The sequence below is a fragment of the Eubalaena glacialis genome, chromosome 13 (assembly GCF_028564815.1).
Source record: "Eubalaena glacialis isolate mEubGla1 chromosome 13, mEubGla1.1.hap2.+ XY, whole genome shotgun sequence".
Classification (NCBI taxonomy): Eukaryota; Metazoa; Chordata; class Mammalia; order Artiodactyla; family Balaenidae; genus Eubalaena; species Eubalaena glacialis.
In genome coordinates, this window is record NC_083728.1 from 14817843 (window position 1) to 14839459 (window position 21617).

The window sequence follows — 21617 nt, forward strand, 5'->3', positions numbered from 1 at the left end:
AAACGCTGCAGCAGGACAGAAGCCAAAACCGAAGCCCAAGCAGGGTGAGATGCCCCAGGCAGAGGCCAGCCGGACCTGGACACTGAATCTGCCAGCACCTTGATCTTGGACTTACCGGCCTCCAGAACTGGGAGAAATGTTTGTTGTTTATAAGCCACTGAGTTTATAACATTTTGTTCTAGTAGCCCGATCGGACAGCACCCAGCCCTGAGACATCCGCCTGCTCCTTCACTTGTTTGGCCTTCATGCAGGGAACACTTAATTCAGAGGCAAAATAGGAGGAAAGGGAAAGAGCACATGTGGGGAGAGGATGTGCCTGAGAGCATCTCTAAAATCAGAACCTCATTTCGCAATCAGCTGTCAACTTCAGAAGAGTCTGTTTTAAGAATGAAGGTGTGCAATTACCTTAGAGCGGTATAAATACATGTTTCCTGCCATCATTTGTGGCTGAGCAAATAGAGTTGGATTATACAGAAAGTAAAGACGGTGACATTTTGCATCTATTGTGGCCATTTTAGCCGGCTGCAGGAAGATACTGAGAACCTAGCAGGTGCTAAGCCCTTCCATACTCGTGATCTCATTTCCTGACAGTCTCCCTCTAAGGAAATCATCATTCTTATTTTGGAGACAAAGAAAGGGAAGATTCAAGATATAAGCGATTTGCCCAAGGTCACATAGCACTGAGGGGCAGCACAGGGCTTCACCCGCTGATCTGTCCAACTCTAAAAGACTGGGCTCAGGACTTCCCTGGCGGTCCAGTGGTTAAGACTCCTCGCTTCCACTGCAGGGGACGTGGGTTCGATCCCTGGTGGGGGAACTAAGATCCCTCGTGCTGTGTAGTGTGGCCAAAAAATAGGAAAAAAAAATTTTTTTTTAATTAAAAAAATAAACGACTGGGCTCTTTGGCACTCCCCTCAAGGGCATAATCCTGGGCAAAGTTCACATTTCTAAGGCTGTCCCTTCCTCACCTGGCCACATTTTTTCTTAGCCAGGCTCATCAACTCCTTGCACCCACTTATTTTTTATACTTCGTGCTGCACAGTTTTTAAAAATAGATGTTATTTTCTCTTCCAAGACTTCACTCGTGGAGCCAGGACTGTACCTTTTATCTTTCTATACAAAGCCTTTAGTTCTAGCATCTAGCACTTAATATGCCCAAAAAAAGGCGTTATTTTGAGAGTCTCCTACCACACATCCATTGTACTAGCATGAGTTATTTTATTTCAGCATCTTGAAATCCCACTGGTGTAGGTACAATTGACTCATTTTAATGAGTAGAAAATCCAAACAGATTAGTTTTCTAAGATCACACGGCCAGTTGTAGTACTGATGGGATGTATCCCAAAGGTCTTTGAACCCAGGGCTGGAGATCTTGACAGTTGCCACCAAATTCTCCATCATTGTAATTATAGAGGCAGAAATCATGATAATCTGCTTAATATTAACAAGCTTTAGGAGTTTAGGTACCTAACCTTGATGTACCTCTGTTTTCTCATCTTTAAAATAAAGGTGTGGGGTTCTTTCACATTGTTTATCAGGAGCATGATACAAACATACCTGAGCTTCTGCAGGTATAACCTGAGACTGCACAAAAAAGTGAAGACCTTTTGAGTCTCTTATTTTTTATTTTTAATAATTGACAATTTATTCAGATATTTATAGATTCATATGTAGTTGTAAGAAATAAGAAAGAGATCCCATGTACCATTAAATCAGTTTTCCCGATTTAATCAATGGGAAGAGTGTACCTGTACCTGTACCTTCTCTCTAGGAGCTTTTAGAATTTTCATTTCTGTTGTTCTTATAACTCAGGATATTTTTACCTGGTTTGGGTTTTCCTTTTCTATCTTGCTTGGTGGTCAATGGGGCTTTTCAATTTGCAGTCTTTTCACTTTAATTCTGGGAAATTATCAGGTTATTTCTTGTTTTTAAAAACAGTTTTATAGTTTACCCTCTATAATCGTCACATGACGATTGGTGGCACGTTATATGCTTTTCAAAACTGCAGTAAAACAGAAATAACGTGAATGCAAATACGTATTGCCAAGGACCTAGGGATCACATTCAAATGACTGGATGGCAAACTTTACATGTTAGCAAGATAAAAAGAAATTGCTTAATCTTTTTTTCCCCCTGTATTAAAATAATGAGTCTTAGATGACAAAGTAACAAGATCCAAGATACCTTAAATCAAAATATTTACGAAAAGTTCAATAATGTTTTAGAGCAAACAAAAAAAAAGGCGAAATTAAGGAGATCATGCGTATTCTAAATTTAATTTTTTCTGTTGGTTCGTGTTGGAGCGTGTCAGTGCTCCAGACACGCAGGCTCAGTAGTTGTGGCTCACGGGCCTAGTGGGATGCTCCGTGGCATGTGGGATCTTCCCAGACCAGGGCTCGAACCCGTGTCCCCTGCATTGGCAGGTGGATTCTCAACCACTGCGCCACCAGGGAAGCCCTTTACATTTGTTTTTATACTCTTAGAAGACATCTATGATTTTTACCAAAAAAATTAAAAATCAATGGCTTGTATTCTTGTGTAAAGAGCATTTTATTTAAAAATATATTGTAAACTCCCCCATGTCAATACATCTCTGCATTATAATTTTTTTAATGGTTTCCTAATACCCCAACTTATGGGCTCCTACAAGCTCATTTCTTTTCTTTCTTTCTTTTTTTTTTTACATTTAGAATTTTGACAATGTGTTGCTGTTAACATAAACTTTAAGAAATGTACTTATACCTGTATCTTTGGACAATCATTTCCTTAGTTCATATTTCTAATATAAAATTGCTCCATTAAAGTGCAGGCTTTTTTTAAATGTTGGTACAGAGTGGCCTCCAAATTGTTTTATAAATTACATTCCAAATAGAAATTTATGAGAATAAACATTTCCCCAAATTTATGCCCCCCTGGATATCATTTTTCTTTATCATCTTTGCCGAGTATAAAAACCAAAAAATGTATTTAAAAATTTGCATTTTTTATTTGTAGTCCATGGGCTGCTTTCACATATTTATCCCTCATTTGCGTTTTCCCTTTTATTACTTTTTCCTTCATATCCATAGATCATTTTTATGGTAGGGTGATCTTCTTATAAATGTGTAAGAGATAATTAAATAAAGTCAGTAAACCATTTCTTTCATATACTTAACAAATATATTTTCACCTAGGTTTTTTTTCTGAAAGTAAGGTTTTAAATTTTTCTACAGTAAAATTCAATAGTCATGGACTTCCCTGGTGGCGCAGTGGTTAAGAATCCGCCTGCCAAGGCAGGGGACATGGTTTCGAGCCCTGGTCTGGGAAGATCCCACATGCCACAGAGCAACTAAACCCGTGTGCCACAACTACTGAGGCCACACGCCACAACTACTGAAGCCCGCACGCCTAGAGCCCGTGTTCCGCAACAAGAGAAGCCACCGCAATGAGAAGCCCGCGCACCGCAACAAAGAGTAACCACCCTGCTCACTGCAACTAGATAAAGCCCGCGCGCAGCAACGAAGGCCCAACGCAGCCAAAAAGAAATTAATTAATTTAAAAAAATTCAATAGTCATTACTTTTATGGTTTGACAGCCTGCCATACCTACACAGAGATTAAATGAGAAAATTCTTTTCTATTTTCTCTAGGTACTTGGTGGCTTAACTACTGAAATGTTAAATCAAGAATCCATATGAAATTTATGTGGTATAAAGGGTAAATTTATGTGGTTTAAAGGGTGAGAGAGATAATCTTCCCCTCTCCCCACACTGCCTCTAGTTTCCTAACATGATTTCTTGACTACCTCATTTCTCCCCTCCCCCCATGGTGCCCTACTTGGAAATTCCACCTTTATCATACTGTAAATTCTTATGAACTCTTGGGTACCTGTTCTTTAATGAGCCAGAGGCAGCTTTTTGAATATTATGTTAATATTATTCATATTCATATCTGATAGGAAATACAGGTATTCTGATTTTTTTTAAAGTCCTGGCTGTTTTCCTAGGTTTTTTTTTTTTTTCTGTTCTTGCAGATGAAATTTAGATGTGTTCTGTAAAGTAAAATAAAATTAAAATTAAAGAAAGAAACCACATCACTCAACTTATTGAGATTTTGATTGGAATTTTGTTAAAGAATGTTGTCTTCCTATCTAGGAAGACAGTACATGTCTCCGTTCACATTTTAATGTCACACAGTAGAGTGTAATAGTTTCTTTTGTGTAAGTTCTGCCCAGTTATTGTTAACCTAGTCCTAGATACTGACTGCTACTGTGACTGGAACTTATTTCCTATTACTACTATTGGCATAAGAGAAACAATTGATATAAAAGTACGTTGACCTGCACATCATCTTAATCATGGAATCAAAGTTAATATTACCAAAAGTGGGACAAACTGACATCATGTGTATGAAACTGATCTGGTATAATTTACTGAGAAGAACATAACATCCATTATGTTATGCCAAGAAATGTATAACCTGAATTTAATTGTGGGGAAACAGTCAGACAAATCCAAATGAAGGAACACTTCAAAACAAGTCTGTCCTCTTCAAAGTTACCAATGTCATAAAAGACAAAAAAGGCTGAGGAACTAGATGAAAGAGGTCTAAATGACATGACAACTGGATGTAAGGAATGACTCTGAATCAGATGCTAGATCAGAAAAAAAAAAGTTATAAAGGACATTATTGGTACAACGGGTGAAATTTGAATATGCTCTACATATTTGATAATAATAGTATATCAGTGTTCACTTTCTTGAATTTGATTTGTGGTGGTTATGTAAAAGGATGTTCTACTCTTAGAAAATGTATGCTAATTTTAGGGGTGACAGTTCATGTTTGAACTTACTCTCAAATGGTGAGGAAGATGAGAGAGAGGAATTGAGAGAATGCAAATGTGGCAAAATAATAACAATTGGTGCTAAGTAAACATTTTACAGGTGTTCATTCGTAATGAATCATTCCTGCAACTTTTCTGTAAGTTTGAAATTTTTCAAAATAAAAATGTAAAAAGAATAAGAAAATTATTAACCACTTGTTTAATGACAAGGTCAAAATAACACTGCGCTTTTAGGGTCCTATTTTAATAAAGGTATCACCTAACATGGTCATTTCTGGGAGAGGAGATTATGAGTACTCTCCTTTGATCAAATCTTCGTTTGTTTTATGTGTATCTGCCGTTTTAGCCACAGTTTTGGTGTATTACTTTTGAAATCCAGTTTTGAGTGGAGGTGGACAAATTACGCAACTCACCAAGTAAAGCAGGAACTCTTCTGACATTCTCTAACGAAGGGGACGCTGAGACTTATGGGAAACGGAGTCCCGAATTTGATGGATTACCGGGAGGAGAGCGCAGGGAACTGGGCCCTCACAGCTCCTTCTGCGCATGTGCAGTTCTCCTCATTGTTCGCCCGCTCCCTGGTCTCCAGCTTCGCGCGGCAGATAATTCCAGAGCCTCCCGGTCTACGCATTGCTCAGTGAGGGGTCCTGCACGAAGGATGTGCGCTACAGGTGAGAACCTAGTTTGGAGGGGGTTTTGCTGAGCTTGGGGTAGGTTTTGTGCCCACACCTGGTGGAAGCAAAAACTTGCGCGAATCCCACGCAGGCTGAGACCCTGTATAGCACTTGTTCCTGAGTCTGGTCTGCATTTGCCGCTAAAGAAAGCCAAGTGACAGAGCAGCTTGGCTACGGACCTACAGGTTCCACGAAGAGGCTAAGGGAGAAGCGCGGGTTACTAGGTCACAATGAAGTGCGCTGAGAAAAAGCATCCAAATGGTAACGAGCTGTTTCCAGAAGCTCCTCGAATTTGCCTGGCCAGCCATTCATTATCGAGTCAAATCCAGGACACCGGCGGGGGTGAGAATAAATTCTGATAACATTTATTATGTGCAGGCTGATTTAAGAGCCTGAATTTGAACTAAGACAAGTTCAAATTCTAGCCTGGCCACTGAGTCTCCATGGACAAAATGATGAGCCTCTAAATCTCAGTTTCCCCATCTGCCAAAGGAAGTTATTCCAAAAACCTGTCTCAAAGTCGTTTTGAGGATTGAATTAAGATAACCTGCAAACACTCAGCAGCGGTCCTGGCATTCACTAAGCACCCGGGAAATGTTAACTGCTTTTATCACTGTTCTTTTCATTAAGATCGTTATTGGTTCTCAAAGACCCCCTGGAAAGTCAGTATTACCCATCCCATTTTAACTGACAAGAAAACCAAGACTCTGGAGGGGAAGTCTCCAGGCCAGTAGTTGAAGGAGCTGGGATTACAAACCTCAAACAGTTTTATTTCCAAATCCCATGCTGGGTTTTGTCTAGCAGCATATCCTTCACAGGACTAAGCAGAGTGGCACGTCCCTAAGATCCACAGGGAAGGACCTGGAGTGTACAGGGACTGAGTCTTCTCCAGAAGCTCTGGATATTTCTTGGTATCTGTTCAGAGCCCTTGGGTTACTGCATAATTGAGGCTTCTAGACTCTCCTTTCATTGTCCATCTGTCCTCTGCCCACAGCAGTTTACAGACTCCCAAGCCAGATTTTCTGGCAATGGTTCTCAAAAAAGTATGTATCAGAAACAGCTGGAGGGCTTGTTAAAACCCAATAGCTCTGCTGGGCCTCACCCCCAGAGTTTCTGGTTCAGGAGGTTTGGGGAAGGGCCCAAGAATTTGCATTTCTATCAAGTTCCCACGTGACACTGATGCTGCTGGTTGGGGACTCTGTGAGAACTTCTGTTGTAGAGGATGGTGAATTCATTGCAAGAGAGAGTTGGGACGGGGGCTGAAGATTCCAGTTGTTTGAATTTACCCTCCCCCCTCCCCAGCCAGGTACAAATTTTCCCTGGATCACACAGCTCTTGTGAGGAAAGACGGAGGGGGTACCAGGAACAGGACTCTCACCTGGGAGATCCTCACGCTACCCGGACACGCTCACCACAGCTGCAGGGCAGAGATCCCAGAAACAAGCAGGTTCTCTGTTTGCTTGCTTGGAAGCAATTCCTGATACTTCTGCCCTGAGTAACACCACCACACCAGAGGTTGTGGAGAACCATTGGTCCGTGAGGTGTGGGCCAACTTTTCAAAGGAGGGGGAGATGGGCTGAGGGTGGTGGGCAGGAGGCAGGCTTCTCGGGAAGAGGAAATTCTGAGGACGGTTGATGAGGACACGTCTGGGAGGAGGGATAGGGAGGCACTCTCTCCACTCCTCCCAGAAACTCCTCCCGGATGCCCTTAATTCTCCAGCCCCTCTTCCAGGATTTTGCACAGCCCTCAAGCCACGCCCATCATCACATGAATTTAGAGATATGCTGCCCACCATCCCTGACTTTATGCGGGTACAGGAAGAGTTTTCAGGAGTTCTGTAATCCTGCCTCAATTGGGGGCCTGAGGAAGTAATTAGCGTGGGGTTAAATACAGGGTTTCTGGAGCCACACCGCCAGGGTACAAGGCCCAGCTCTACCGCATTACTTTAACTTCTCAATTTCCTCATCTATAAAATGGGATAATAATAGTACCTACAGCTTGCTCTTTAAAAAATGTTTTTAATTGAATTGCTTTATTTAGTTTGTTAATCCTTGTTAGGATTTTTGCATCTAAGTTTATACGGGGAAACTAGTGACTAATTTTTTCTCCACTTATCCTAAACTGACATTGGCCTCAAGAGTACAGGAGCCATACAGATTGAATTGGGGAAGTTTATTTTTTTTTGTTTCTGGCATGTATTCTGTAGATTATTGTTTTTCTTGAAGGTTTGGGGAAAACTGCTTACACAAATGGACTTGGAATTTTGTAGGTGTGTGTTAAATTTTTAATTTCTGCTTTAATATTTTTTGTTTTGGGTTTTTTTGTTTTTTTCTATTATATATATATTTTTATTGAAGTATAGTTGATTTACAGTGTTGTTTTAGTTTCAGGTGTACAACAGAGTGAGTCAGTTATACATATATATATATTCTTTTTCAAATTATTTTCCCATATAGGTTATTATAAAATATTGAGTATAGTTCCCTGTGCTATACAGTAAGTCCTTGTTGTTTATCTGTTTTATATACACTGGTGTGTAGATGTTATTCCCAAATTCCTCATCTTGCTCCATTTAAGGAATAAATGAGGTAATATATGTAAAGGACTTAGAACAATGTCTGTTACATAGTAAGCACTATGCAAGTATTGTTGGTATCACTGATAATATTATACCCACATTCTTATAATCTAGCTTTGTATCATTCGTAAGTGATGGAACCAAAAGGCACATCCAGGGCCCCTGCCTCCCCAGCCACTGTTCTGCCCACCGCATCTCAGTTAAGTCAAAACAAGTGTCTTAGTAAAACATCCTTTGGAGACACTGGAACCAAAGGAGAATAAATCCCTTTTTTAAAAAGTAGACTTGTTAAAGCACCCCATCCCTGTTGTCAGAAGTTCCTATTAATTCTTTAACTTCACGGAGTTAAAAATATCAGTAGAATCTCTATCAGGTTTTGGTTGTTGCATCATTTTATACACTTTTTAAAATGGAAGTATTCAAAACATACAACAGTAAAGAAAATAATATATATATACTTGTCACAGCTTCAGCAAATATCAACATATATATCCTCCCTGCCACCAACATGCGTGCACGTACGCATGCGTGCATACACTTTCCCCCTTCCACCTTCCTCTACTGGATTATTATTATTTTTTAATTAATTAATTTAATTTTTTTAGCTGCGTTGGGTCTTCGTTCCTGCGCGCTGGCTTTCTCTAGTTGCGATGAGCGGGGGCTACTCTTCGTTGCAGTGCGCGGGCTTCTCATTGCGGTGGCTTCTCTTGTTGCGGAGCACGGGCTCTAGGCGCACGGGCTTCAGTAGCTGTGGCTCGCGGGCTCTAGAGCGCAGGCTCAGTAGTTGTGGCACACGGGCTTAGTTGCTCCGCGGCAGGTGGGATCTTCCCGGACCAGGGCTCGAACCCATGCCCCCTGCCTTGGCAGGTGGATTCTTAACCAGTATGCCACCAGGGAAGCCCTCTACTGAGTTATTTTAATGTAAATCCCAGACATCAAAAACTTCAGAAATGTAACAGGTTTAATAACAGCCAAAAGCACAGCATGGCATCCTTGCTATGCTATCTGGGTTTAACCAGGTCTTTCTTAGTTGGACTTTACCTTATTTTATATTTGTCTGCTATTAAATCAAAGAAGGCTATAAATTGTAAGAAACCAATAAGGAAAAAATATTTACTCTCCACAATGAAAAGCCTGCTTCTTTTAGCTCCGCCTGGTTATACCAGGGTTGCAAGAGTCCCCTCAGCATGCCTGCCCCTTCTGAAGGGTCAGAGACAATCTCCCACCATGTGACTGTCAGCTAATACGTGGGGATTTCTAGGCAAGTGCTATAAGGACCTTCAAGGTTGATCATATTTCTCACAATTTCTTTGCTCTTTCCCTTTCCTTCAGCTCTGCCTTCACAGTTCTCTAAACTTTTCCAGGAGCAGGAGAAAATGAACACAGCCCAGGTGAGTTGTTTACTTATTACTCAATGTTTTTCAGTGACATATAAGAGTTGCTTTGCATTTTTTAAAAAATATTTACTGATCTTTTTTAAAAAAAAAAAAGATTTATTTATTGATTGATTGATTGCTATGTCGGGTCTTCGTTTCTGTGCTAGGGCTTTCTCTAGTTGCAGCAAGCGGGGGCCACTCTTCATTGCGGTGCATGGGCCTCTCACTATCGTGGCCTCTCTTGTTGTGGAGCACAGGCTCCAGACGCGCAGGCTCAGTAGTTGTGGCTCACGGGCCTAGTTGCTCTGCGGCATGTGGGATCTTCCCAGACCAGGGCTCGAACCCGTGTTCCCTGCACTAGCAGGCAGATTCTCAACCACTGCGCCACCAGGGAAGCCCCTGCTTTGCATTTTTAATAACCATGCTTTCTTGTCAATTGTCCTTCTTCATTTTTTCATTTCCCAACGTTTTCCTGTTTTATTATTTTACTTTCCTTCTTTCTTTTTCTACTGTTTTTGAAGGTCTACATTTTATTTTTATTCCATTATTACCTTTGATGTGTTTAACACATATGTGAACACATTTTTCTACCAACAGCAGGAATCATTTTCATCTGTAGTTTCATCCAAATAAGATACACTCCTCCCTTACCTCGGGCTTTGTGGAAATGCTCTAAATATTTTTTTTCATTTTCTCTTTACGTAATAATTATGTATTCTTAGAATTCTTTGTTAACAATAGTATCACATCTTCTAGCTACTTGAACAATAATTATTTCAGTTCTAATATACATTTCCTGGTTATTTTTGCTGTCCAAAGTTTGAAGATAAAGTGACAGAATTATAGTAGTTATAATATTACCTACAATTTAGGGCTGCTTATTATTCTCCAGTCACTCTTAAATTCCTTACCTGGATTAGCTCATATAATTCTGACAACAGCATTAGGAAGTAGGCACTTTTATTATCCCCTTTTCACTGAAGTAAAAGTAAATAACTTCTCAAGAGCTTGTAACTGCAATCATTCCAAGGATACATCATTAGAAATTTGGCCAGATGGAGACCTGGAGTCCAAGTCCACTGCAAACTTTCCACCCTTTGTTGGGAGTAAGTTATCATCTGCTTGTGTTCCAACCAGCCCAAGATCTTGGAATGGGAGATCTCTTAGGCCTAGGGTTGCCAGGTAAGACATAGGACGTATAAAATAAATCTTGCATGGGACATACTTATACAAAGAATGTAATTGTTGCTTATATGAAATTCGAATTTAACTGAGAGCCCTGTATTTTTATTTACTAAATCTGGGAACCCTACTTAGGTAGAAAAGACAGTTTGAGGTGCCTTCTGCCGACCTTCTGCTCTGGTAGCCCCAGCGCATCCAGAGGACCAACCATTCTGTCTTCAGTGGCTGATTTTATTACCTGACTCCAGATGGCCTGTTGTTGAACTGGGCATGGCCTGCTTCAGCATCACCGTCAATCACCGTAACAACTCCTTTTCCAAAGTTTCAGGAATCCTCAGGCTTGGTACCCACAATATGAAGCTTTGTCCAAAAATGTAAAATCTTTGCCTGCATACCCTTCATAAATAACTTTCAAAAGATGTTTCCTGTTGCATTAGCTCCATGCCCGCTTCCCTTTCACAGTCTGTAAGTCACCCACCCTCTCTGGCTGTACCAAGAACCAGTTCCTGTAGCTCTGTCTGTCCACCACGATTTCCGTATGGCACGCATTCTTTCCCAGATTCTGCTGAGTTTTGATAGAGGCCTCTGGAGTGGTCTGCAGAATCACTATGTGGTTATACGCCTTCTGAGTCTGGGTATCTGAAAGGGCCCTTATTCTGCCGCACTCCATGAATGATTGACTGGTTATAGAATTTGGGGTTGAAATCCCTTTCCTTCAGAAGATTATAGATGATCTGCATTATCTCCTAGTATTTGGGGAGACTGAGGAGAAGTCATGTGGCAGCTTGATTCTCATTCCTTTGTAGTAACCGGTTTTATTTTTTCTTCTTGCAAGTTTTTCATTATCCTTGGGCTTCAGATATTTCCACAGGCAGTGTGTCTGGCTGCCTGTCTTTTTTTAGAGTGCCTGCTTGGTAATTGGATGGATCCTGTGGAGATGAAGACTGACTTGCTCTGGGACATTTTCGGTTCTTTCTGTGATTATTTCCTTCCCTCCACCCTCTTTGTTCCTGCCACCCAGAAATCCCATGAGACGGTCAGTGCCTCTCCCCAGTCGGCCCTCTGTGCTCCTTTACTTTCATCATTTCCATTTTTCTGTGTTTTTATTCTATGCGTTGAGAGATTTGCTCATTTTTGTCATTTGGGTCATTTTGTTTTCAAGTCTTAAGAGTTTTTGGGTTTTTTGTTGTTGTCCTAAGTCAGCAAAAGAATATTTAATATCTGTATCCTTTTTCTGTGTTCATAGCCAACTTTTCTCCTTTTGGGGAAATAAGACTCTCTTATATGATTTGCAGACACCAGTGGGAATACTTAAAAATTATTCTCTTCAGTATCTTTACTTACATTAGTTTTCATAGTCTTCAATCTGTTGGTCTTGGTACTTATCTTTCAGGCTGTTGCTTTTTACTGGCATTAAATTTGTTTAGCAGTCTTCAGATCTGTTCTTCCTGATGCTTCTTTCTCAGATCATTGTTTTCCCTCCAGCATCTGGACCCTTTGTTGTTTTCTGTGTGAAGAGAAAGGTAAAGACCTCATTAGATCAATGTAGGCAGCTGATGTGTGATGCTCAGCAAGGCAGAGGTCTGTTTCCTTGGCAAGATTTTCCTTTGAATGAAAGGACTGACTTGGGGCCTCTTACACGGATTATTGGGTTATGTGTACAGAACAGGCTTCACTTAGGCTCTCCAGAGAGGGACAAAGCTTGAGGGGACCCCCTTCCGCCTGCCAAAGGGGGTAGTGCCTTACCTGATGGCAGAGCATGATAGTCTGTTTCCCCAGAGTTGCCTTAAAACAAAAGCTGTGACCGAATCAGGGGACTAAGCACAGTACCCTTCTCCTCTGTTTGGATGCAAAGTTCACGCAGACACCTAGAGGCAGTTCCTTGCTTTTATTTTTTTAATTTTATTTTATACTGGAGTAGAGTTGACTAACAATGTTGTGTTAGTTTCAGGTGTACAGCAAAGTGATTTAGTTATACATGTACATATATCTATTCTTTTTCAGATTCTTTTCCCATATAGGTTATTACAGAGTATTGAGTAGAGTTCCCTGTGCTATACAGCAAGTCCTTGTTGAAGTTCCTTGCTTTTTACAGGGAACGTTCTCCTGAGTGTTAACCCTCAGCCCACCCCTCCTGGGGGTCAGGAGTGTGGCAGCCCTTCCGTGACTCACGTTCCCTGTTCTGCAGCCCAGAGCCCATCTCGGCTTCCAGCTGCAGCTGCTGCTGAGCTGGGAGGTCTCTCCGGGCTCTGAACAGAACTTGAGACTTTTGCGCATTCTATGTTTGCATTAAGGGACGAGCACAGTGCCTCCAGTATCTGCCTCCTACTCTATATCTTCCAGAAACTTCCTCTGCTCTGACAAGTATATTGGTGTTTTTATGACTCTCCCTGCTGTAGTTTTGGAGGCAGAGGAGATTAGGTTGTGCAATCAAACCTTTATCTCCTCCATGAAGCATACCCTGAAAAAACTGAGATTTAACCCGCCTCTCCCTTTGTGACCTCACTCTACCTGGTACACACATTTTTTCATGGTTCCTGTAATTTATTACTGCATGTGTATGTTTATGTAGAAAGTCCCATCGTTCTGTAAACTCCTTAAAGACAGGACCAGTGTCACACATACACAATGGAATCCTACTCAGCCGTAAAAAAGAATGAAATCATGCCATTTGCAGCAACATGGATGGACCTAGAGATTATCATACTAAATGAAGTAAGTCAGAAAGAGAAAGACAAATACCATGTGATATCACTTATATGTGGAATCTAAAACATGACACAAATGAACTTATCTGCAAAACAGAAACAGACCCACAGACATAGAGAACAGACTTGTGGTTGCCGAGGGGGAGTGGGGGAGGGACGGATTGGGAGTTCGGGGTTAGCAGATGCAAACTCTTATACATAGGATGGATAAACAACAAGGTCCTACTGTATAGAACAGGGAAGTATATTCAATATCCTGTGATAAACCATAATAGAAAAGAATGGAAAAGTATGTATATATATATGTATAACTGAATCACTGTGCTGTACAGTAGAAATTAACACAACATTGTAAATCAACTATACTTCAAAAAATAAATTAAAAAAACAAAAAACAAGACAAGTGTCTTACCCTAGCATCCTCTATGGCTAGGACAATTGTAGGCCTGTAGAGGAACTCAAATTGTTTTATGAATCACCAACTAAAGATAGAGGCAGAGTATTTCTGGTATGATTTCTCTTTCTCCAACAAAATACAGGCAGACTTCATTTTATTGTACTTCGCTTTATTGAGCTTTGCAGATACTGCATTTTTTTTTTTTTTACAAATTGAAAGTTTGTGGAAACCCTGCATCAGGCAAGGCTATCGGTCAACAGCCTTTGCTCACTTCGTGTCTCTGTGTCACATTTTGTCAATTCTTGCAATATTTCAAATTTTTTCATTATTATTGTATTTGTTAGGGTGATCTGTGATCAGTGATCTCTGATGTTACTATTATAATTGTTTTGGGGCACCACGAACTTTGCCCATATAAGATGGCAAACTTAATCCATAAATGTTTTGTGTGTTCTGACTGCTCCACTGACCAGCTCTTCCCCCATCTCTCTCCCTCTCCTTAGACCCCCCTATCCCCTGAGATACAACACTATTGAAATTAGGCCACTTAATAGCCCTACAGTGGCTTCTGAGTGTTCAAGTGAAAGGAACAGTTGAATGTTTCTCATTTAAAATCAAAAGCTAGAAATGATTAAGCTTATCGAGGGAGGCATGTTGAAAGTTGAGACAGGCTGAAAGCTAGGCCTTTTGTGCCAAACAATTAGCCAAGTTGTGAATGCAAAGGAGAAGTTCTTGAAGGAAATTAAAAGTGCTACTTCAGTGAACACGCAAATGATAAGAAAGCGAAACAGCCTTATTGCTGATATGGAGACGGTTTTAGTGGTCTGGCTAGAAGATCAAAGCAGCCACAACATTTCCTTAAGCCAAAGACTAATCTAGAGAAAGACCCTAACTCTCTTCAATATTATGAAGGCTGAGAGAGGTCAGGAAGCTGCTATCTAGGACTTTCATAGCTAGAGAGGAGAAGTCAATGCCTGGCTTCAAAGGACAGGCTGACTCTGTTGTTAGTGGCTAATGCAGCTGGTGACTTGAAGTTGAAGCCAGTGCTCATTTACCATTCTGAAAATCCTAGGACCCTTAAGAATTATGCTAACTCTACTCTGCCTGGGCTCTGTAAATGGAACAACAAAGCCTGGATGCCAGCACATCTGTTTATAACATGGTTTCCTGAATATTTTAATCCCATTGTTGAGACCCACTGCACCAAAAAAAAAAAAAAAAAAGAAGATTCCTTTCAAAATTATTACTGCTCATTGACAGTGCACCTGGTCACCCAGGAGCTATGATGGAGATGGACGACAAGATTAATGTTGTTTTCATGCCTGCTAACACAACATGCATTGTGCAGCTCATGGAGCAAGGAGTAATTTCTTTAAGAAGTACACTTCATAAGGCGATAGCTGGGCTTCCCTGGTGGTGCAGTGGTTAAGAATCCGCCTGCCAATGCAGGGGACACGGGTTCAAGCCCTGGTCTGGGAAGATTCCACATGCCACAGAGCAACTAATCCCGTGCGCCATAACTACTGAGCCTGTGCTCTAGAGCCCGTGAGCCACAACTGCTGAGCCCATGTGCCACAACTACTGAAGCATTTAGTAGTTTCGCTTTTGGAAAGCATTTACCATTCTAGATGCCATGAAGAACATTTGTGATTCGTGGGAAGAAATCAACATATCAACATTAACAAGAGTTTGGAAGAAGTTGATTCCAACCCCCAAGGATGACTTTGAGGAGTTCAAGACTTCAGTGGAGGAAGTAACTTCAGGGGTGGTGGAAATAGCAATAGGATTAAAATTAGAAGTGGTGCCTGAAGATGTGATTGAATTGCTGCCATCTCATGATAAAACTTTAGCAGATGAGGAGTTGCATCTTTTGGATGAGAAAATAAAGTGGTTCCTTGAGATGGAATCTACTCCTGGGAAAGATGCTGCAAAGATTGTTGAAATGACAACAAAGGATTTAGAATATTACACATACCTAGTTGATAAAGCAGTGGCAGGGTTTAAGAGGATTGACTCCGATTTTGAAACAAGTCCTGTGGGTAAAATGCTGTCAAACAGCATTGCATGCTAAAGAGAAATCGTTCTTGAAAGGAAGAATCAATCAATGTGGCAAAATTCATTGTCTTATTTTAAGAAATTGCCATGGTCACCTCAGCTCTCAGCAGCCACCACCCTGATCAGCCACCAACATCAAGGCTAGACCCTCCACCAGCAAAAAGATTACAACTTGTTGAAGGCTCGATTGTTAGCATTTTTTTTTAGCAATAAAGTGTTTTTAAATTAAGACATGTACGTTGCTTTTTTAGATATAATGCTATCGCACGCTTAGTAAATAGCATAAATATAATGTTTATATGCACTGAGAAACCCCCCAAAATTCGTGTGACTTGATTGCAGTAGTCTGGAACCAAACCTGCAATATCTCTGGGGTCTGCCTGTATAACATGATGGAAGGTGTGTGGTAGACGAGCTTTATAACATTTTCTGGTCAACTCTTTACAGTGAATACGGTAGGATCAGTACCCCTACATATTTCCCATGCCATCTGGTCTTGTGCACTGCAGACTGAGCAGCCTTGGGCTATTACAGGGATCGGTGTTGTTCGAGGATGTATCGGTGGACTTCACCCAGAAGGAGTGGCAGTTGCTGGACCGTGCTCAGAGGCTCCTGTACAGGGATGTGATGCTGGAGAACTACGGGCACTTGGTGTCCCTGGGTAAGCCCAGCTTCCCGGGCAGCTCCCGGCAGCATGCATTTCCTGTCTTAGGAACCAAGTCACTGTAGCGCATCATGCATTTTGGGTTTGAGATCTTGGATTCAAAAACCTTTTAGGGAACTTGAAAGGATATTGTATTCTCACCTCCCTAGTGAAAGGGTCCCCATCATTCTACAGCTCCTAAAGCTTCTCCCTTCTGATTCTTCAAAGGGCTTGTCTCCTAAGCAACTTTGCCAAGTCCCACGTCATTTCCCACAACAGGTCACTGTGTTTCCAAACCTGAGCTGATACTCAAGTTGGAACAAGAAGAAGAACCGTGGATATTAAAGGGACAACTCCCAAGTGAGAGCCACCCAGGTGAGTTAATGAGGTCACCTGGAAGGCAGCCGGGGGAAACTGGATCCAAAGTGGCCAGTTCAGGGGGTAGTATCTTTGAAATGGGTTTTAGGAATCTCTTTTAGAGGCTCCAGACTTTTAGAAGGCAGATGACTAAAGGCAGATGACTACCATACCTTAGATATCAAGCCTGCATATATCACTCTCATATATAAATGCTCTTTGTTTTCTGTTTGACTTTTATAGAGAGAGATTCGCTTGGTTTTTGTAGAATCAAGTTGCTGACTTCCTCATCCTAGACCTTTATTTCTCTGTTTTTCTGTCTGTTCAATAATGGCCATCCTTTACGTTCCCTCCTGTGCCAAATGTTCTGTAAATATGCATTTATTGATGGATCATTTTATTCAATAAGTATTTACGAAGCACCAGCTATGCACCAGTCACGTTCTAAGTCACAGGAGATACAAAAGCGAAGTCTCTGCTCCTATCAGTAGATCCGAATAGCAGATCCATATGTAACATGTCTGGTCGTAATTGGCACTCTGAGAAATTAAAGTCAGATGAAGGGGATGGAGACTGAAAGGGAGTCCTTTTTCAGAAGGAAGTCAGGGAAGGCCTCTTTGAGGAGGTGGACATTTGAACAGGAGAGTAGAATGGAGTCTTGAATGAAGGGATGGAGTGAGCGACGGATTATCTGAGAGATTCCAGATCAAGGAACAGCAGATGCCAAGCCTCTGAAACAGGAGCGTGCCTGGTGTAGTCAGAGAATAGCAAGGAAGTTGGTGGGACCAGAGGGGGTTCAGTGAGGAGAAAGCAACAGGTGATGTCAGAGAGTTAGCTAGAGACAAAGCTTTATAGGCCTGGTAAGACTGAATTCTACTGTGAGTGAGATAGTAGGTAAGAGAAGAGGTCAAGGACTGCACTCTTGAGCATTACATTTGGAGGTCACGGAGACATAGGGCTCTAGCAAGAGAGACCAAGAAGGAGCACCCACTATGGTAGAGGGAGAATCAGGAGTCAGGGGTTTCCCAGGAGCCACGTGAAAAAAAGTGTTTTTTAGAAGGAAAAAGTGAATTCCCAATATGCAGATGCAAATGTAGTCAGCATCGCCCTTTTTTTCCCCCTGCAAATTATCCAAAGGCCACAAGGAAAAAAATTTTAATGTCAATTCCATTTTTTTTATAGGTTGGAGGCAGCTGAAATCCCAAACTTTAAAAAAAGTGGAAAAACTGCCAAAAGCAATGAAAGTCAGGCTTGTTCGCAGAAATAGAGAGGAAGTATCATAGCTGTGGAAAGAGTGTTAGAACATATTATACAGACAGTATTTACTTGCCGATTTTACCACAAATGGAACTTAAAGTGTTGAGATTTTTTTTAACAGTGGGATAGTAGCATTACTCTGAAAGATATCTAGGTTCTGAGTAGAGCTAAGGACATAATATGTGCTAAGTGAAGACCATGAGAGTGTATTTGTTGTTGGAAACACACAATTGATGGAATTAAATACCCTGGTCTGATAGGAGCTGACAATACTGTAGACTTCTGGGATGATCAGTTGAACATGTGTTGTGAATTTAGTTATAAAAATCTAGTATAAAGTCTAAGTATGAAAATCCAATATCAGATTTTTCTTGCTAGCATATTGGCTTCTATTTGTTTTATCTGCTACAGAAAAGTCTTAAGTTTTTAAGCATACAACCAATGTTATTGCATAAAATGAAAATAGTAGATAATAATAATCACTCATAGCCAAAACTTTTTAAGACAAAGATTAATAAAGGTCCTAAGACCAAGTCGAATAGCCAGGTGCTTGAGTTCTCACAAAAAAAGAGAAATCAGAGAGGAAGAAAAAACGATGTAAAAGTAGAATTAAACAACAAGGTTTTACTGTATAGCACAGGGAACTCTATTCAATATCTTGTAATAAACTATAATGGAAAAGAATCGAAAAAAGAATATAGGTATATACATATGTACATGCATAACCGAATCACTTTGCTGTACACCTAAAATTAACACAATATTGTAAATCAACTATACTTCAGTATTTTAAAAGTGAAATTAAAAATTAGTATTGTGACAGGGCACAGTCAGTTGGTACAGTACATCAGCAGATTGAAAGAGGGAAAAGTAGAGTTGTCAATCAAGACAAATAACTATTGATTAGCTCTGATAGAATCAAATGATATGCAAGCGTGGCTTATCCTCCATCTTTGCTCTGACCCTTCCCTTGATCACCCTTTAGTCTTCCTTGTCTCCCTACTCAGTGTCCGTTATCTTTGCCCCATTCTTTTAATACCCTCCGTCCTTGGATCATTTGTTTTCCTGACATCCTTTGGACTCACTTCACCACTCCTTGTGTTTTATTTCAAACTCTCTACCCATTTTGAGGTAATTTTTGTAACAAGCCAAAGCTACTCGTATTAATTTTCAGCTTTCTCTACCTTTTTCTACTGCAATATGTGTTTTTGTTTTTGTTTTCATGTGCCAACTAAAAGAGTAGGGTAAATATATGCTTAGGAGTTCCTTCATCCCAGGAGACTGTGTCTGAAACCTAAGAATTAACTCAACTTAGGGCATTTGTATACAAGCCTATTCCTTAAGAAATGTGTTAAGATTTATAATGTACGTTAACTTTTTATATTTCTAGAAGTCCAAAGAACCAATAACATGAAAGAGATAGGCCAAGAAAATGAAGACAAGTATTTGAGGCAAGGTTTATTCATCAACAACAAAACATTGACTGAGGAGAGAAATAAGACCTTCAGAGAAACACTTAATATGACCACAAATCCAGTGCCCTCAAAAAAAAGATCCCATCAATGTGACCCATTTGTAACAAACTTGAAAAGTGTTTTTGAATTAGTTATTAGTAATAGAAGCAGTGTGAGAAAAAAATCTAATGATTTCAATGGATGTGGATTCCTTACTACTGTGCATGAGAAAACCCATACAGGGAACAAGCCCGGTGAAAATGATCAAAAGAGGAAATCCCACAGACAAATTGAGGACTTTATTCAACGTCAGAAGAATTCAGCTTTGGAGCAAAGTCTTGAATATAATCATTGTGAGAAAGCTTTTCACAGAAAAACAGCCTTTGTTGCATGTAAGAGAGCTCATACAGGAGAGAAACCCTCTGAAGGTAACAAATATGGACAAGCCTTCCTCCAAAAGTTAAAGCTTGGTGCTTGTCCAAGAACCCTTAAGGGAAGAAAACCACACGAATCCAGTAAAAATAGGAAATCTTCATGCTTGAAGTCAAAACGTGCACATCAGAGAGCTCACTGTGAATGTAACAAATTGGGGAAATCTTTTAGCGAGAAGTCGAACCTTACTCAACATCAGAGAATGCACACAGGAGGAAAACCTGATGAGTATAACAGAAGTGAGGAAGCCTTGCAGAAGTCATCCCACACTCAAAATGAGCGAACTCATACAGAAGAGAAAATCTATGACTGTAACCAGTGTGGGAAATCCTTCCACAGAAAGCCACACCTGACTCAACATCCGAGAACTCACACAACGGAAAAACCCAGTAAGTGTAATGATAGTGAGAGAGCTGTGAAAAAGGAGTCCTACCTCACTCTAAAGCAGAGAATTAACATGAGTGAGAAGAGCTTTAAAGGTCGTAAGTGTGCGAAATCCTTCCACAAGGCGTTGAAACTCAGTCAACATCAGAGAACATGTTTGGGGGAACCAAATAATGAGTGTAGTGAAAGTGGGAGGGTCTTAAGTAAGAAATCACACCTCATTCAAAATCAGAGGGCCCACAAAGGGAAGAAAACCTATGACTGTAATAAATGTGGGGACAGCTTCCCTAAGAAACCAGACCTTTCTCAACATCAGAGTGTGCACACAGGAAAAAAACCCTATGAATGTAGTGAATGTGGGAAGTCCTTTTTTGTAAAGTCCAACCTCACTGAGCATCAGAGAACTCACACAGGAGAAAAACCCTACAAATGTCATGAATGTGGAAAATCCTTCTGCCAGAAGTCAGCCCTCACCGTACATCAGAGAACTCACACAGGAGAGAAACCCTATAAATGTAATGAATGTGGGAAAACCTTCTGTGTGAAGTCAAACCTTACTCAACATCAAAGGACCCACACAGGAGAGAAACCCTATGAATGTAATGAATGCTGGAAATCTTTCTGCGTGAAATCCAACCTCATTGTACATCAGAGAACTCATACAGGAGAGAAACCCTACAGATGTCCCGAATGTGGGAAAACCTTCTATGAAAAGTCAGCCCTCACAAAACATCAGAGAATTCACACAGGGGAAAAACCCTATGAATGTAATGAATGTAGAAAAACCTTCAGCCAGAGGTCAGCCCTCACCAAACATCAAAGAAAAAAACATAAGAAGAAAACTCCCACCAACACTCTCCACGTGGAGAAGCCATCCTCTGCAGTTCATAGCCGTTGAACATCAGCAAAATCACAGGGCAGAACCGCTTAGATGTCAACACATGTAGGAAAGTCTTTATCAATAGGTTAGAGCTAATTGGAATTAGAGAAGTAATATAGGAGCGAAATAGGAGCTCTCTATGAATGCTTTGATTGTGTGAAAGCTCTCAAGAAGTAGTCAGAGATATGGAGGGCAAATGTATTATTTTAAGGAATATGGATAAAAATGTTCTTGTGGGAAAATGTTCTTGTGGAAATAGAAGTCGTATTTCAGATGTGATACCAAACTTGTTACAAAAAAAGATAATAAAATATTCAGTTCTTAATAGAATGTGAAAGTGGAGCTTTTGTCAGGAATAAGTTAAGGTCATTGGCACAGCAGTGTTAAATATATATGTGAAGACCTTCTGAAGTATATGG

General features: G+C 40.6%; 2 protein-coding genes across 2 annotated transcripts; both read left to right on the plus strand.

Annotated features, from left to right (window-relative positions):
* The first annotated feature begins 5312 nt into the window (after nt 1-5312).
* LOC133104118 (RB-associated KRAB zinc finger protein-like) lies at nt 5313-20327 on the plus strand. The gene is made up of 5 exons (XM_061209796.1): nt 5313-5458; nt 16301-16452; nt 16714-16809; nt 19439-19584; nt 20274-20327. The coding sequence occupies exons 1-5, from the start codon at nt 5313-5315 to the stop codon at nt 20325-20327; spliced, it is 594 nt and encodes a 197-aa protein (XP_061065779.1).
* Nucleotides 20328-20391: 64 nt separating this feature from the next.
* Nucleotides 20392-21216, plus strand: LOC133104119 (zinc finger protein 248-like). The gene has a single exon (XM_061209797.1). It carries the CDS (start codon nt 20392-20394, stop codon nt 21214-21216), a length of 825 nt encoding a protein of 274 aa, XP_061065780.1.
* The last annotated feature ends 401 nt before the right edge of the window (nt 21217-21617 follow it).

What these genes read in the sequence shown, in the direction of transcription:
- LOC133104118 (XM_061209796.1), top strand. Translation starts at nt 5,313, where the DNA reads ATGGATTACCGGGAGGAGAGCGCAGGGAACTGGGCCCTCACAGCTCCT. An exon ending in CCCGGTCTACGCATTGCTCA is followed by an intron (nt 5,459 to 16,300) that starts GTGAGGGGTCCT and finishes TGTGCACTGCAG; the next exon opens with ACTGAGCAGCCTTGGGCTAT. An exon ending in TTAATATGACCACAAATCCA is followed by an intron (nt 19,585 to 20,273) that starts GTGCCCTCAAAA and finishes ATCCTTCCACAG; the next exon opens with AAAGCCACACCTGACTCAAC.
- LOC133104119 (XM_061209797.1), top strand. Translation starts at nt 20,392, where the DNA reads ATGAGTGAGAAGAGCTTTAAAGGTCGTAAGTGTGCGAAATCCTTCCAC.